The sequence below is a fragment of the Halyomorpha halys genome, unplaced genomic scaffold (assembly GCF_000696795.3).
Source record: "Halyomorpha halys isolate HHAL.00 unplaced genomic scaffold, Hhal_1.1 Scaffold434.1, whole genome shotgun sequence".
Taxonomy (NCBI): Eukaryota; Metazoa; Arthropoda; class Insecta; order Hemiptera; family Pentatomidae; genus Halyomorpha; species Halyomorpha halys.
This window is the reverse complement of record NW_027114127.1, coordinates 549,315-562,636: the sequence shown is the minus strand read 5'-3', so window position 1 is coordinate 562,636 and position 13,322 is coordinate 549,315. Positions and strand designations below refer to the sequence as shown.

General features: G+C 30.3%; 1 protein-coding gene and 1 long non-coding RNA gene across 3 annotated transcripts in view; one reads left to right on the top strand and one right to left on the bottom strand.

Annotated features, from left to right (window-relative positions):
- Positions 1 to 5,168: 5,168 nt before the first annotated feature.
- Arr1 (arrestin 1) overlaps positions 5,169 to 13,322 on the bottom strand; it is a 10,628-nt gene continuing 2,474 nt past the window's right edge. The window contains exons 2-8 of the mRNA XM_014423704.3: positions 12,708 to 12,898; positions 8,883 to 9,061; positions 7,901 to 8,036; positions 7,096 to 7,253; positions 6,876 to 7,019; positions 6,591 to 6,720; positions 5,169 to 5,839 (exon numbers count right to left, since the gene is read on the bottom strand). Of these exons, the coding sequence (XP_014279190.1) occupies positions 5,753 to 5,839; positions 6,591 to 6,720; positions 6,876 to 7,019; positions 7,096 to 7,253; positions 7,901 to 8,036; positions 8,883 to 9,061; positions 12,708 to 12,898 (1,025 nt within the window). The 3' untranslated portion in view covers positions 5,169 to 5,752. The remainder of the gene's footprint in view (positions 5,840 to 6,590; positions 6,721 to 6,875; positions 7,020 to 7,095; positions 7,254 to 7,900; positions 8,037 to 8,882; positions 9,062 to 12,707; positions 12,899 to 13,322) is intronic.
- The window catches only part of LOC106682697 (uncharacterized), a 12,986-nt gene continuing 8,637 nt past the window's right edge, over positions 8,974 to 13,322 (top strand). Inside the window, exons 1-2 of one of the 2 annotated variants that reach the window (XR_001343471.3) lie at positions 8,974 to 9,112; positions 11,920 to 12,009. This is a non-coding gene — a long non-coding RNA (uncharacterized lncRNA). Of the gene's footprint in view, positions 9,113 to 11,919; positions 12,114 to 13,322 lie in introns of both variants that reach the window. The other variant, XR_010844502.1, reaches the window with a different exon arrangement.

Below are 13,322 nucleotides of genomic sequence, written 5' to 3'. Positions count from 1 at the left end.
ATGCCTTTCTCTCTCTCTCCCATCCTGGTACAAGTAGTTCTTTATTTAGAATTAATTTTCATCTTTAGAGTGCTACCAATTGGTAGTTTCTCTACACGCTTGTACCAAACTATTATGATCTCACTTCAAATTTATTTGTTGTATTTTATGTAGTTGTAAATATCAATAAATAAATAAAAAAATATAAAATTCGTCTTTTTTTATATTCCTTAAGTCTACACATGTCAAAATATGGTTTCTATCTTTTTTACCCATAGAAAGGAAGTCTGCCTAGAGTTGCATTGGGGGTAAGTCGGTGACTCTGCTATGCCATTCCGATGGAGGAGTTTTTGGAGATGATTTCCAGTCATTAAGGGGGAAAAAGTCACTCTCTCAAGCTCCATATCCGCAAGCTCTAGTAAAATTGGATCCGTTCATCCCTATCCCAAAGCTCCTCACATTTCTTCCCTTCTGTTTTAATATTTGGTTGTGTCCTGTCCTTATAGTAAGATTAAGATCCTCCCCACAACTGAGTCAGGTAAACTTGAGAACGAAATGAACCTAAATGGATCACAACTCGTTCATAGGTAGTATATTTATATATCTATCTATATTAAAAAAATCTAACAGAGCAAAAAAATGATTTTAATACATCTAAAATTATTATTTAAAAATTGAACGAGTGTAATTAATTATAATTTTATCACCTTTTTTCCTTTTTCTTTATAAAATAAGGTTTTAAGTAAGTATTTTTTGCAAACAATAAATTCAGTGGAATAAAAACATATTTATTTTAAAATATTGAATTTCAACTAATAAACGTATCACTAATACCGTTAATAACTTTAACTTATAAATGTATTATTTTAAAAAAAATCAATTACAACATCACGCGCTAATTTTATTTTACTCTATCACTATATAATTTTATTTTACTCAACCAATTAATTATGGTAGGTATTTATCGGTTCACCATTAGAATGGTAGTTACTCAATCTATAGTATTTTTACTCTTCATTACCAGTAAATTCATTCCTAAATTAGGTTACTTTATCTCAGTGTTGATATATTCTATAATATGTACTTATCATATTATTATATAAATTCATTTCCCTCCAATATTCGGACCGAAAGGATGAATTAACTTAAAAGAATTTAGAAGGCTACAAAACGCTGAATTGAAGTGCACTGAAATGCACTCTGTAAGGATAGTAACGAGCGGGCTAAAATGTTAATACACTGAACTGACGGGTATTCGCCCTAGGGGTTAACCGAAACATAGATGGGAGGATTGCATCAAAACTGATTTAGTGGAGTTCGGTTTGGATGGGCGTCACTGGTAAGATGTATGTAGAGAACGATTGGTGGCATCGGCATCGAACCTTCGGGTTCCCTAACACTTTATTATTATTATATTTCTCTTCACTAATTTATTATGGTTGATCTTGATTATCGGATCGCCTAAAGAATAGCAGTTACCCAATCTATAGTATTTCTACTCTTCATTAGCAGTAAATTTATTCCTAAATAAGATATTTATCTTAGTGTACGTATATTCTATAACATAATATATAAACTTGGTATATTCTGTCGCGATTCTTATGTTTATCTTTTATCAATTTTGTTTGATCTTTGCGAAAAATACGATTTAGTGAAATCAATATATATGCAGCTTCTAATGATCTGGACAATCTCGATGGGACAAAAACGGTGTTGAAATATCAATTTACACAAACATATTGTACAGACCCCATTAAACAATAAGTGATCTAAAAATATGTTCAACTATTTACCTACAAGACTATAAATACTCTAGAAAGCAACTGAATAGAAGGGGCCATTCTTTTATGTTCGCGATGATCTAATATAGTTGCGCCTTGAATTGCAATACGTTCCAGATCTTGTCTCACTGATAAGTGAGTGTAATTGTCTTTCAGAATAAAAAAGGAACTGGTTGGTGATGAAGTCATGTCCTCACTCTCCTCAAATGTTTATTTGCATTGGTCCTTTCAAATAGCAGTTTCGGAAATCAAAAATAAATAAGAATTACATCGTTGCCAAACCAAATTCCAATTGGAAATAATGTGAGTCGAAATATAATATTTCCATTATAATTTGATAATATAATATAATTCAATTTTGGTATAGGATACCATATACTCTCCTGAGTGTCGTGAAAATGAATAAATAGAACCTACATGATTGATCACATTTGTAAAACTGTTGAGCCACGCTTGATTTTTTTTTTTTTTTTTTACTTTTCCAATTTTTTATTAAAAGTACTTTGATAATCACTGTCAAAATTAATTTATTTCATTTAAAAAAAATTTACTACCGTACAAAAGAAACAGGAACAATTATGAATAATTTTATATTCACAAGTTGTAACATGCCTCTTACTGAATATGGATAAATTAAAATTACGTCTTATAACTCAACTGTGGTGATAAAAAAAATAAATATAACATAGTATTAATATAATTAACAAGCTTGATACACAAACTTAAAAGTTTAATAATCTTAATAAATAATATCAAATGAACTGAAGATAAATTTAAAACACCAGTAAGCACTAGAAAAACAAAACAAAACAACATGTATTAGGTTTCTGTTTTTTCCAGTAGCTTACTCAGAAACTGGACTTTTCTTCTGATATATGACTAAAATTTCGAATGCTACAATAATTTAAAAAAATGGAAATTTTTTTTATTATTATGATTTGCCTACACTAATCCTCTATGATAATTTTTATCCTAAACTCTGTTTATGGATTTTATTTTCACAGGCTATAGCAGCAATGTTAGTTCATTTTCTTTAGACTAGAACTATTATGATGTAATAAGATTATTGGATAATAAAAACATTAAAATAAACAAAATAATTACACCCTACCATGTCACTCCCCTCGGCTCTCTATAAAAAAAAATGTTAACTTTGATTTTTTAAGCTCTTAAATAGAACCTCAGATATATTCTATAACAAGAGGCTAGAGTAACTCTTGAATAACAAAGAGAGCTTAGAGAAACCACGCTAAGACCATTTTGGGTATTTTCCAAGCTGTTTTTCGAGAACACCAGTTTTGGTAAGAAGCTATTATTATATTTACATAAACTTTTTAATGTAGGTAAACATAAACAAAATCGACTATTTAAACTCAAAAACAAGATCATGCGACAATTACAAGTCTAAAATAAGTTTTTATGCATATTAATCATTAAAAAACAACACTTTTCGTCAAATTTATGAATCCTGTTCGTCATTTTCCTGGGCATCTATCTTATCTTACTTTTGTTCCCAAATTGTTTCTTAGAGAGAAATTAAATTAACCTAATTTAATTCGTCAACAAAAACAATCATAATAATAATAAACAAAGCTAATCGTTTTTATTATACAGTTGTCTTTTTCTTATCTATCTGCCCTGACATATTGAAAAATAAATTTTGTTATTTGAACACTGGCAACCGGCCTGTTTCTTCACATTGTTCCAGTAACATACCAGTTAATTATTGCCTATCTCAAACCACCATCCAACACCAGTACAGTGAAGCAGAGGATTAAATTTAAAAAAAAAAGATGTAGAATTGAATAATGTTAGTTGTGATATACCTGTAATTTAAATTGGAATATTGAATTACTAACGATGATTAATCCATATTATATGTAAAAAGGACCACTTTAATTTAAATAAATTTAATTATCGCAATATTATTATATTTCAGAACAAAATATATAATGTTATTTTGGGTAAATTGAATATTTAAACATATTATTCAAATTATATCAGCTTTTGAAAATTTTAACTATTGACATATATCTCCATGTATTGTATTGTGTTCTTTTTAATAATTTGGTATCAACACATACCAAATAAATATTTGTAAATGACTAAAGTAGAAGAAGGATGAAACTTCATAATTGTAATGTGATTTAATATAATTTGTTAAGAACTTTATTAATTGAATTGTTTGGGATTGAAATCAATTGTGTTATATTATTAATCAAGATTATTTATTATACAATATTTTTTAAGACTTTAATTAATTTTATTTTTGAATATTTTAGAAATGCCGTTTTTCTAAACTATAGTAATTATTTAAATAAAAAAATATGCAATTGAAAATATTCTTACCTTGTAAACACTACCACTACGGCCATGTGTCTCGACTATTTTTGGGACAGTTTATTTAATAATAGCTTAAATTATTTGTGTTAATAATTAATAATTAATTAATTTCTATGTATTGATATCATAGTTAAGAATGCATTGAATCTACATTCCTCAAAGCAATAACTTTGCTATAATTTAATGCAGCAGAAGTTTTCTGCAACATACTGCATTACAGGAGGCATATCAATAAAATAGTAATAAAAATTGGGATTTTAATGATAGTTTCTTAGTGTTTGTTTTTTTTATAAAGAACTATTACTTAAGACAATAAAAACACAATTCCAATATTTAATCAAGGCTGCTCGGTGGTGTGGAGACTCCTGCAATTTTTTTAAATTTCTTTTTTAGTTGAAGTGCAGAGCATTCATGTACTGCGGGTATAGTATTTTCAACAACTGCTAACTTTCAGAAACTATTGATAGTGGAATGAGAATATTTAATGGTTTTCTATTATTTTACAAAACTTTAATATACATTTTCGCTTTTGTGTGCAAATATCATTATACTTTTCTTCTTTTTTTTTCTGTTGTTGGTAGGTAACGTTCTTGGCCCATTTAAGCACCGGTCAAACCTCTCTATACTAGTCAATAGCGATTGACAACAATGATGATATTAAATATTCTTAGCTCAGGGGTTAGGCACAAGTCTATCAATCTGAGGTCTGCGGACAGTGCTGGTTCGATTCCGGCCATGGGGCGTTGACTTTTTAATTAAGTGGCGGTCCCACAAAATGAAAAACTTGACCCCCAACCATGGTTAGAATAGGTTGATCACCTGTAGATAACCAAGCAAACATCACCTTCGACGTGGATTGCCTAATAAAAAAATCTTTAAAAAGATAAACAGATTATGGACGAGTAGAGGAAAGGTTTCACATCAAACTAATTTAACTTTTATAACATAAATCAAGATAAACAGTTGTACAAAAAATTGGTAAATATGATGTGAAAGAGAGTGAATTGAAGAAAATATAAGTATCTCACTTAAAAAGAGGAAACACGACAAAAGAAAAAAATAATGTCAATTGCAATACAGATATATATATTTTCATATTATATACATTTAAATAATATTTCATTTTGAATAAATTATAATTTGATTCTTTTAAAACAATATATAAATTCAACTAAAATAAACTGTTCTCCGTCAGTATAATTAATAATATGTTTTGAAAAAAAAAAACATGTATAATTATTTTAACGAGTATAAGAAAATAACAGTTCTTTAGTACAAAATCAAAGTGACATATCAGTAAATTCAGTTATCTTTGGTTTTATTGCGCAGTTACGTGTTTTTTTTTAATGTTCGCAATGCCAAAAAGATCAAACTGAATATTTGAGGTGACTAATTAAAAATTAACAATGATTAGAAATTAGTGTAATTATCTTAATGTACTATAATCTCCAACCATAATTAAAACACGATTCTCTCAGAAACTTTCAGATACGCCACTTTGACATTTGATCGACTAATTCAACGATTATTGAACATATGATTAAACAGATAACGATAATATTATAATTCTTTTGTTGTAATTATATCGCGAGTTATAATAAAATATAATATCAGATATATTAGCTCCTGCAATAATCGATTCTATCAAATCACATGGTATCGACGTCGATAGTGTCTTGCCTGAAAGTTTCCACTTCGGCCTGGCTGTCGGATCTTAAAAGCGGGATCTTGCTAGGCTGAAAAAGCAAAACATATAATATCACTAATACAATCAATCATATTCACATTAAATCCATTTTTTTTCTACAACCTGACTTTATCCCTGACGAGTGGAAAAGGTTTTGTAACAGTGTTAATTTTTCCTATTAATTTTGGTCTATCATCTATATATACCAATAATGTTACATAGAAAATGAATTTATTGTTCAGAAGGACCAGAAATTTTCATAAATAGAAGAAAACGACAACAGAATCATTTTATTCACATAGGGAGCCCAACAGCATGTAACATTTGGAATATATTTTAAATAATCTGAGTGCAGTCTGTTATAAAAATTAATGTAGCATAAAATTTACATTTTCCTTTTATATTATATCCTTGTATTAGTTTAATGATATATTTATTGAATATATGTTTTTTCTCCGACACAAATTAAATTTGATTTACGTTTTATAAAAGGTTTTTAGTTTCTACTAGTTATTCAAAATTAGTGTGCCCCCATGGATCAAATACATCTCTTTTATTTTATAAGAACATTTATTCCTATATGTAAGTGGTTAGGGAATAAACTGATCTTTTTCATTTTCATTTACTCTGATCCAACAGTACGATTAGTGGTTTTTGCTTATTTGTTTTTTTTTGTTTGCTCTTTATCCCGTAATGAACAAAACGGCGATATAAGTTATATAACATGTGAACTTCTGACGCAGTTTGTCGATGATATGTTTTTATTATAACTTTTTTTTCTGAGCCATTTGACACAGTACCTTTGGGTGCATGATGATGACTGGCAGTTCTGCAGCCAATTCACCGCTCAAGGCACCGAGGTAGAGTTTCACCTTAACTGCGTAGGAGACCACGATCCCGAAGATATCTTTCTGGTCACCGCAAGAAAATCTAAAACATCATTCAGTTGTTAGAGTTCAGGAAATAATTAGAAACATTTTAATGAATCAATGAAGGAACGTATTCCTGTATCTTACTCAAGTTTAATCCTAAACAACTTGTAATTGTTAACATAACACAGCGTAAATAACTAAAAACTAACTTACAAAGTGGAAGACGCCAAAGTAGCCAATTCTCCCTTGATCTGGCCATCCAGAGCTATACCCCTCCTGTCTTTGTTGGTAGCCAACTCTGGAGTGAGATAGACTACCTTCTGCATACTGGAACCTGGTTGGATCGGGCACCCCTCGCTGGTAAAGAAGAACATTAAATAAATCTAATATATTGATAATATACTGAAATAAGTTAATCAATGAGAACACATACTCAGTTTCCAGCGATGCAATGGTGGTCCTGTATTGTCCATTTTGGAAAAGCATGACGTCAACACCCTGCTGGACCATGGCTTTGATTTTCTTCACCATTTTGTTGCTGTTGTTCCGCACGCATATGTTAGCTGCGATTCTCTCACCGTGATGGTAAACCTGCAAAATAATCATTACAAATCTTCAAAACCACAAAAGAAACTTCAAAGCAAATCCTAAATCGTCCAATTCTCACTACACCTAAAAAAAAAAAAAATTCCAATCCATTAATATGCCTGATATTAAAATAGTGTCATTATTTATTTAGAATGTTCAAGGATTTCAACAATAAATTATAGCTACACAATTGATCAGATTAAACAGATTCAGATTACTTGTCCTAGATTTATTCTATTTAGCATATATCATTTAATAAGCGGCAATAATGGATCCTTCCATAAGAGACCACCTTTATGTGCGTTCATATTTGTCACAAGTATTTCTTATTGTGAATTGTCTGCCACGTGTTAGTTTAAACTCAAAACCAGAAAATTAATAATTAAAGCATTGATAGATTTAAGAATTACAAGACTATTTGAGGGGACATACACAAATAAGGTTAGTTAAATAATAAATTAAGGCAAAATAAATATTATGTTGAACCAGAGTGAGAAGGACAGGGAATGAGTGACAGAGAGAGAAGGACGAGGAGAGATTGACATTCAATGTATTTCATGAGGAATTTCGACCGTTCATCTTTTAGTATTTCGTAAATACGATGTAATAAAAAGTTGAAAATATAAATATTTGATAATTGTTGCTCGTACCTGTTTGTCCAGTACCACTTCCAGTTCCAGCTCTCCAGGGCTTAGCATGAAGTCCTTCCTGACCACAGTGCAAGGCTGTCTTCCGCTTTTAGAAGGAGCATATTGCACTTTCCGTATACCTAATGAGACGGTACTCCTGCAAAACAAAAATTAAAGCATTGTACTGCGTTATTAAATTATGGTTATGAATAAATATACATTAATAATTCATTTAAGAAGAGTTCAATAAAAATAGAATTAAAAGAAGAGTTGTGATTAATGTTCATAGCCGCTATTGGATTCTTTACTTTATGGCTGCATTAGGCTGTATCACAATAAGATAGAAAGGAATTTGGAGCTAAATCATGATAGCCCAAGAGCCAAAAAAGAAGTTTTATTAGCCTCAATTATTTATTACTAACCATAATTAGGGGGAATAAAAAATGAAGGCTGTTCTAGGCATTATATAAAATTTCTAAGTTCTTTCTTGTAATGAAAAAATTGCGCTAAATTTTCTGTTGGAAAAAGGTTCAGTTTTTACTTAGTCTATGCAAGAGATGCAGTAAATGTCATAAAAAAGTAAATATTGAAGTATTTAATGTGACCGTTCATTGAAGTTTATTATATTCAATTACAGTTCTATTTTGAGAGAACACATTTTAGCAAATTTATCCTACCTTAAATTATGTTCTATTACATTTTTTATTCCTCCAACTATGGTTGGCAGAGTCGTTGAATTGAAGTAGTAAATATATATAGTTTTCATTTAAGTATGAAACCCCAATAAAAAATTGGGGTGAAATAACTTACTTTTATTCCTGTGCTCTTGGACTATGAGGGTGAGAATACACTTGTCTACCAACTGATTATCACAAATCATATGATGCTAAAGTTATTAAGAACTCTGTGAATTATTAACCCCATTTATTTATTTCATTAGATAGAGTCGGATTATCAGCGCCTTGATAATACAGTAAATATAATAGCAGCAATGTTCGTATACCTTCTGTGAGAGCGATCGGTTTCGTTTTCCCCTACGAACATCTTGAGCAAGTACTGGAGTCCACATGGTTCTCCTGTTTCGTTCTGCCCAGGCTGGATTGTTATCGAAGCAGGTGCGTTTGGAGGCAATTTAAAAGTGAATGGAAAAGCATTTGGTCCGAGCTTCTTCAGCAGTCTTTCCTGAAAATTATTTTTTTATGTTTTAATTATTCTTCACAGAAGTTAAACAAGGTATTTAATAATTCATTAATACTACATTTTATAATATTAATTAGAAAAGACTTATACAGATTTCTACACTATAAACTTAAACTCTAACCCTAATAAATAAATGGAATGTTGGGGTTCCACTAAACCATTTAATGGCTTTTTACAAAAAAAAATTTCTTGCATTACTGCAATGTTCTTTATTATATCAAAAATAAAATTAATCATAAGGAACATAAACTGTCATGTATTGTTTGCCTCAAACAAAATATTTCTTTCATTACAAAGTTCACGCCCACTGCAAACAGTGTTCAGACCTTGTTCCCCAACAGATTCCATATGATCCTCTATGTGTCTGAAAAGAAAATGTACTCCGTATTTTCTAAAATTGTCAAATCACAAGTAGTTTCTACTCAAGTCTGAATTTTTGGTAAAATTCTTTCGAACTAAAATGCCACTTCCAGCCGTTTAAAGGAACATAAAAGAAAAAATGAAGTAATATAGAATCCATTCAGATTTAAGTCATAATTTGGCAGCAATGGAAGTTCAAAGTCAGATGGATTTTTAGGAATTACATCAAAGGTTTAACTTATTCCCCACCAAGTCATGTTCTAATGAGTGTGTAAAAGTCAAGTACAATGTGTTTCCTGAGTAAGAATAGTCCATTGTTAGCTATAAATAGTTTTCCGTTCTTTTGTTCACCCTAAGGCCTTTTAGATTTTTTTCAATAAGAGAATTTTGAAAATAATAGTATTTCTAATTATCCATTGAAAATTAATGCAATATCTGACACACATTGTAAGAATTACTCAATTAATTACTCGAAATTTTGACAACTGTAAATGTTTCAAGATCATTTTGTTTGTTTTATTGTCTATTTCAGCAATCTAGTTTTAAATGAAATATTAGTTATCTATATAATGAAGTTTCCCCATACTATTCGGTATTTTGATCATTTATATAATAAAAGCTGGCTGCATGAGTCTGTAACCATCTACTTACTGACTTATTGATCACTGAATCTCATAAACGACCACTTATAATATAGATGTATAGTAAGACTGGGTTTAGGGACGTGACGGATGTGCGGGTTGAGGCGCAGGTCCCAGTGCGCTCGGTTCGGAACGTTGTGGGTTCGATTCCCACCTGGTGCAGTTAACATTCATTTTTCGGCGGTCCTGAGGAATGAATCTTGGCACTCCCACCATGGTTACTACGCGGCGACAACTCAGGGGTTGGCAAAAGGACTTGTTCCCCCCACCAAATACCAGTACCAGTGCCAAGACTGGGTTTCAAAAACGAGCACTGATTAGTTTAAAAAAAATAATTTATAATGAAAAATATATATATTACTATAATATATATAAAACTAAACATCTTCTGGACGATTATAGCCACTTAATTGAAAGGTAATAAAATTCTCTGCACACAAAAAAAAAAAAAAATAAAAACATTTAAAACATGACAAGCATTAACAAACATTTGTAAGTTAGATCCATTCGTACTTTATAAATATTAACCTTATTTATTATAAAAGCAGGCTGTACATGTCTAGATCCGACTTACCGACGTATTGATCACGGCATCTCCAAAACGATAATGTCTATAAAGTTAAATTTTCAATGGTGGTTCTCCGTTTTGTGTAGATTTATAATAAGGCTGAGTTTCAAAAAATGCGGACTTATTGCAAAAAAAAGTTGCTTAAAAGTATTATTATCTGATATCTAAAAAATAATAGTTTTTTTTTTTAAGAACTAGTAAACTATACATCTCGTAAATGAATAGTCTCTTATTATTAAGATGGATAGTGACCCATTTAAAAGATAATGAAATGCTCTGAATTAAAAAACTAAAATCATCTAAATCGGACTGGTATTAGTAATATTTTTACTTTGGATCCATCTATATTTTGCAAATATTAACCAGGAAAAGCTTAAAGCTATTAAAATCCTCAATTTATTCAGCAGGAACATTAGCGCACAACTCCCCCCCCCTTTTTTTTACCTACAAAATAAAAAAAAAAATCATTGAAATCCAATTTATGGTTAGCTGAAATTTGTACTCGTGTATTTAAAAATAATGTTGATTTATAGGGGCAGGTTCTCTAGAAATTCTGTTCACTTTTGTAAAACGAACATTGAATATAGGTTATGTTTTACAGAAAAATTTTCTATTGAATCTATTGTGTCTAATAGTTTGTTTTGATACTCGAAGGCTAATTGCGCGTTGGGATATTGAGGATCTAACCATCAAATTTCCATTGATGTAAAATTTTCATTTTGCCTCTTTTAGTCTGGATCTGCAACATGCTTTCCTTACTTCGTTTGAAGGTACCAATGTAAACATTGAGAATAATAAGAAAATATTGCAGGTTAGAAAAATTGAGGAATTTGTTTGTACACATACCTTAATTTTTTTTTTAATTATTTATTTATTGATATTTACAACTGTATAAAAATACAAGTAAATTTGATCATAATGACATATTGATATGATACAGGAGAAACTACCCAGTAGTAGAACTCTAAAAACAGTTTACAATATAAGGTCACGAGGCCATCTTCTTTCCTTAAAATTGATTGTTAAACTTAGGTAAATATTTAATTTTAACTAAACATAATAACCGATGTCGAACTTTGAATTGCGTTCATTTGATCTACATATCTGCTCAAATCTAGAAATTGCGAAACATTGTTAGGTCAGCTAGTTTACATTTAAATAATTCCCCTAAGAGTCATTTGGTAGAGACCAAGATTCACGATCTTGCGTAATTCTTAGAAGATAGTGTAATAAGTAATATATTTCAACTTATTCACCTACATTTGTTCTAGGATTGAGTTGGCCTAAAAGATCATCGAACTACATATAAACTAGCTGGTTTCCAGCCTCGCATACCACACACATTTTCAGAAAAAAATCTAGTGAGTATTTTAATGGGATAATTCCCCTTCAGAAAGCTTGAGTTGAACCATATAGTCCACCTCACCCACTTTAATGATGTTTTGAGGTGGCTAAACAGTCTCAAGTATGCATCATCAAACATATAATATAATTATATATTTTCTGTATTAGATTTTCGTTTATAATTGTAAATATGTACACTAGCAGAAATTATATCTTTTCATTTATTATTTTTTTAGTGTAATTGTATTTGATTTTTTATCATTGCTTTTTTTTTTATATATATATACTACCAGAAGTCATCTTATGTTTTATGATACGACAAGTGGTTTTATTTTATTTGTTTTGTCATTATTTTATGTATTCTGTTAATTATTGTTGTTTATTTGTATATTTTTAAATTCATTGTAATACTTTATTTTATGAAATCTTATAATTTCATCTCTATTTTGTAATTTACTCTAAGGCTCCAAAGCCTAATTTTGACACCTGTAAATTATTCTAATGGGATCAATCCCAGAATAAATAAAGATTATTATTATTATTATAAGCATGCTTGAGAGTGAGTCAGGCAATTTTTCACACGCCATAATTGCCATGCACACGCTCAATCTTGCTTACTGAATACTGATTATACATGATTGTCCAGCATACTGGAGGGTGTGCAGCCACCTTAGAGCATTATTAGTATACATCATTTTTCTAATTAATAAGTAACCTGGAGTTTGGTGAGGTTGAATTCCGGTTTCTCCAGCTGAGGGTAAATCTGGACTGAGCAGAGGTACAGGTCTTTCTGAAAGCTGAGGCCCATCACTTCATCTTCCTCTCTACCGTAGCGGAAGCTGCACACCACCTGTCCGAAAAGCTTCCGGTCAGCAAGATAGCTCGTATCCACCACAACCACGCCATCTTAGGAATACATGAATAATAATAGATATCTGCACAAAAATAATTCTATAATGCCATAATTTATTTCTAATTCTGTAGGTTATTAGTAGGGATAGGATTTTTATGTGCTAAAAAATCTGAAATATGTACATAAATATGTTCTAATGAATAGTTATCCTTCAGATGAAAACCTTTGACCGTTACTGCAGTGAGATACTTTATGTAGAATATAGTACCTGGTAGTAACTTTTTCTATTCACTCTTTCAGTCAAAAGCAAATCTGTTTCATTTAATTTAACCAGAGGTCTTAAATTTAAACTTATAAATTTCAGCCTTGGGCTAACACTGATTCCTCTACTAAGTCTGACGTCTATGACCTGATAAGAGTTTATAATACAAGCATATTCGCGCCATTATTGACAATTAAAATGTTCAGTTTTATTAT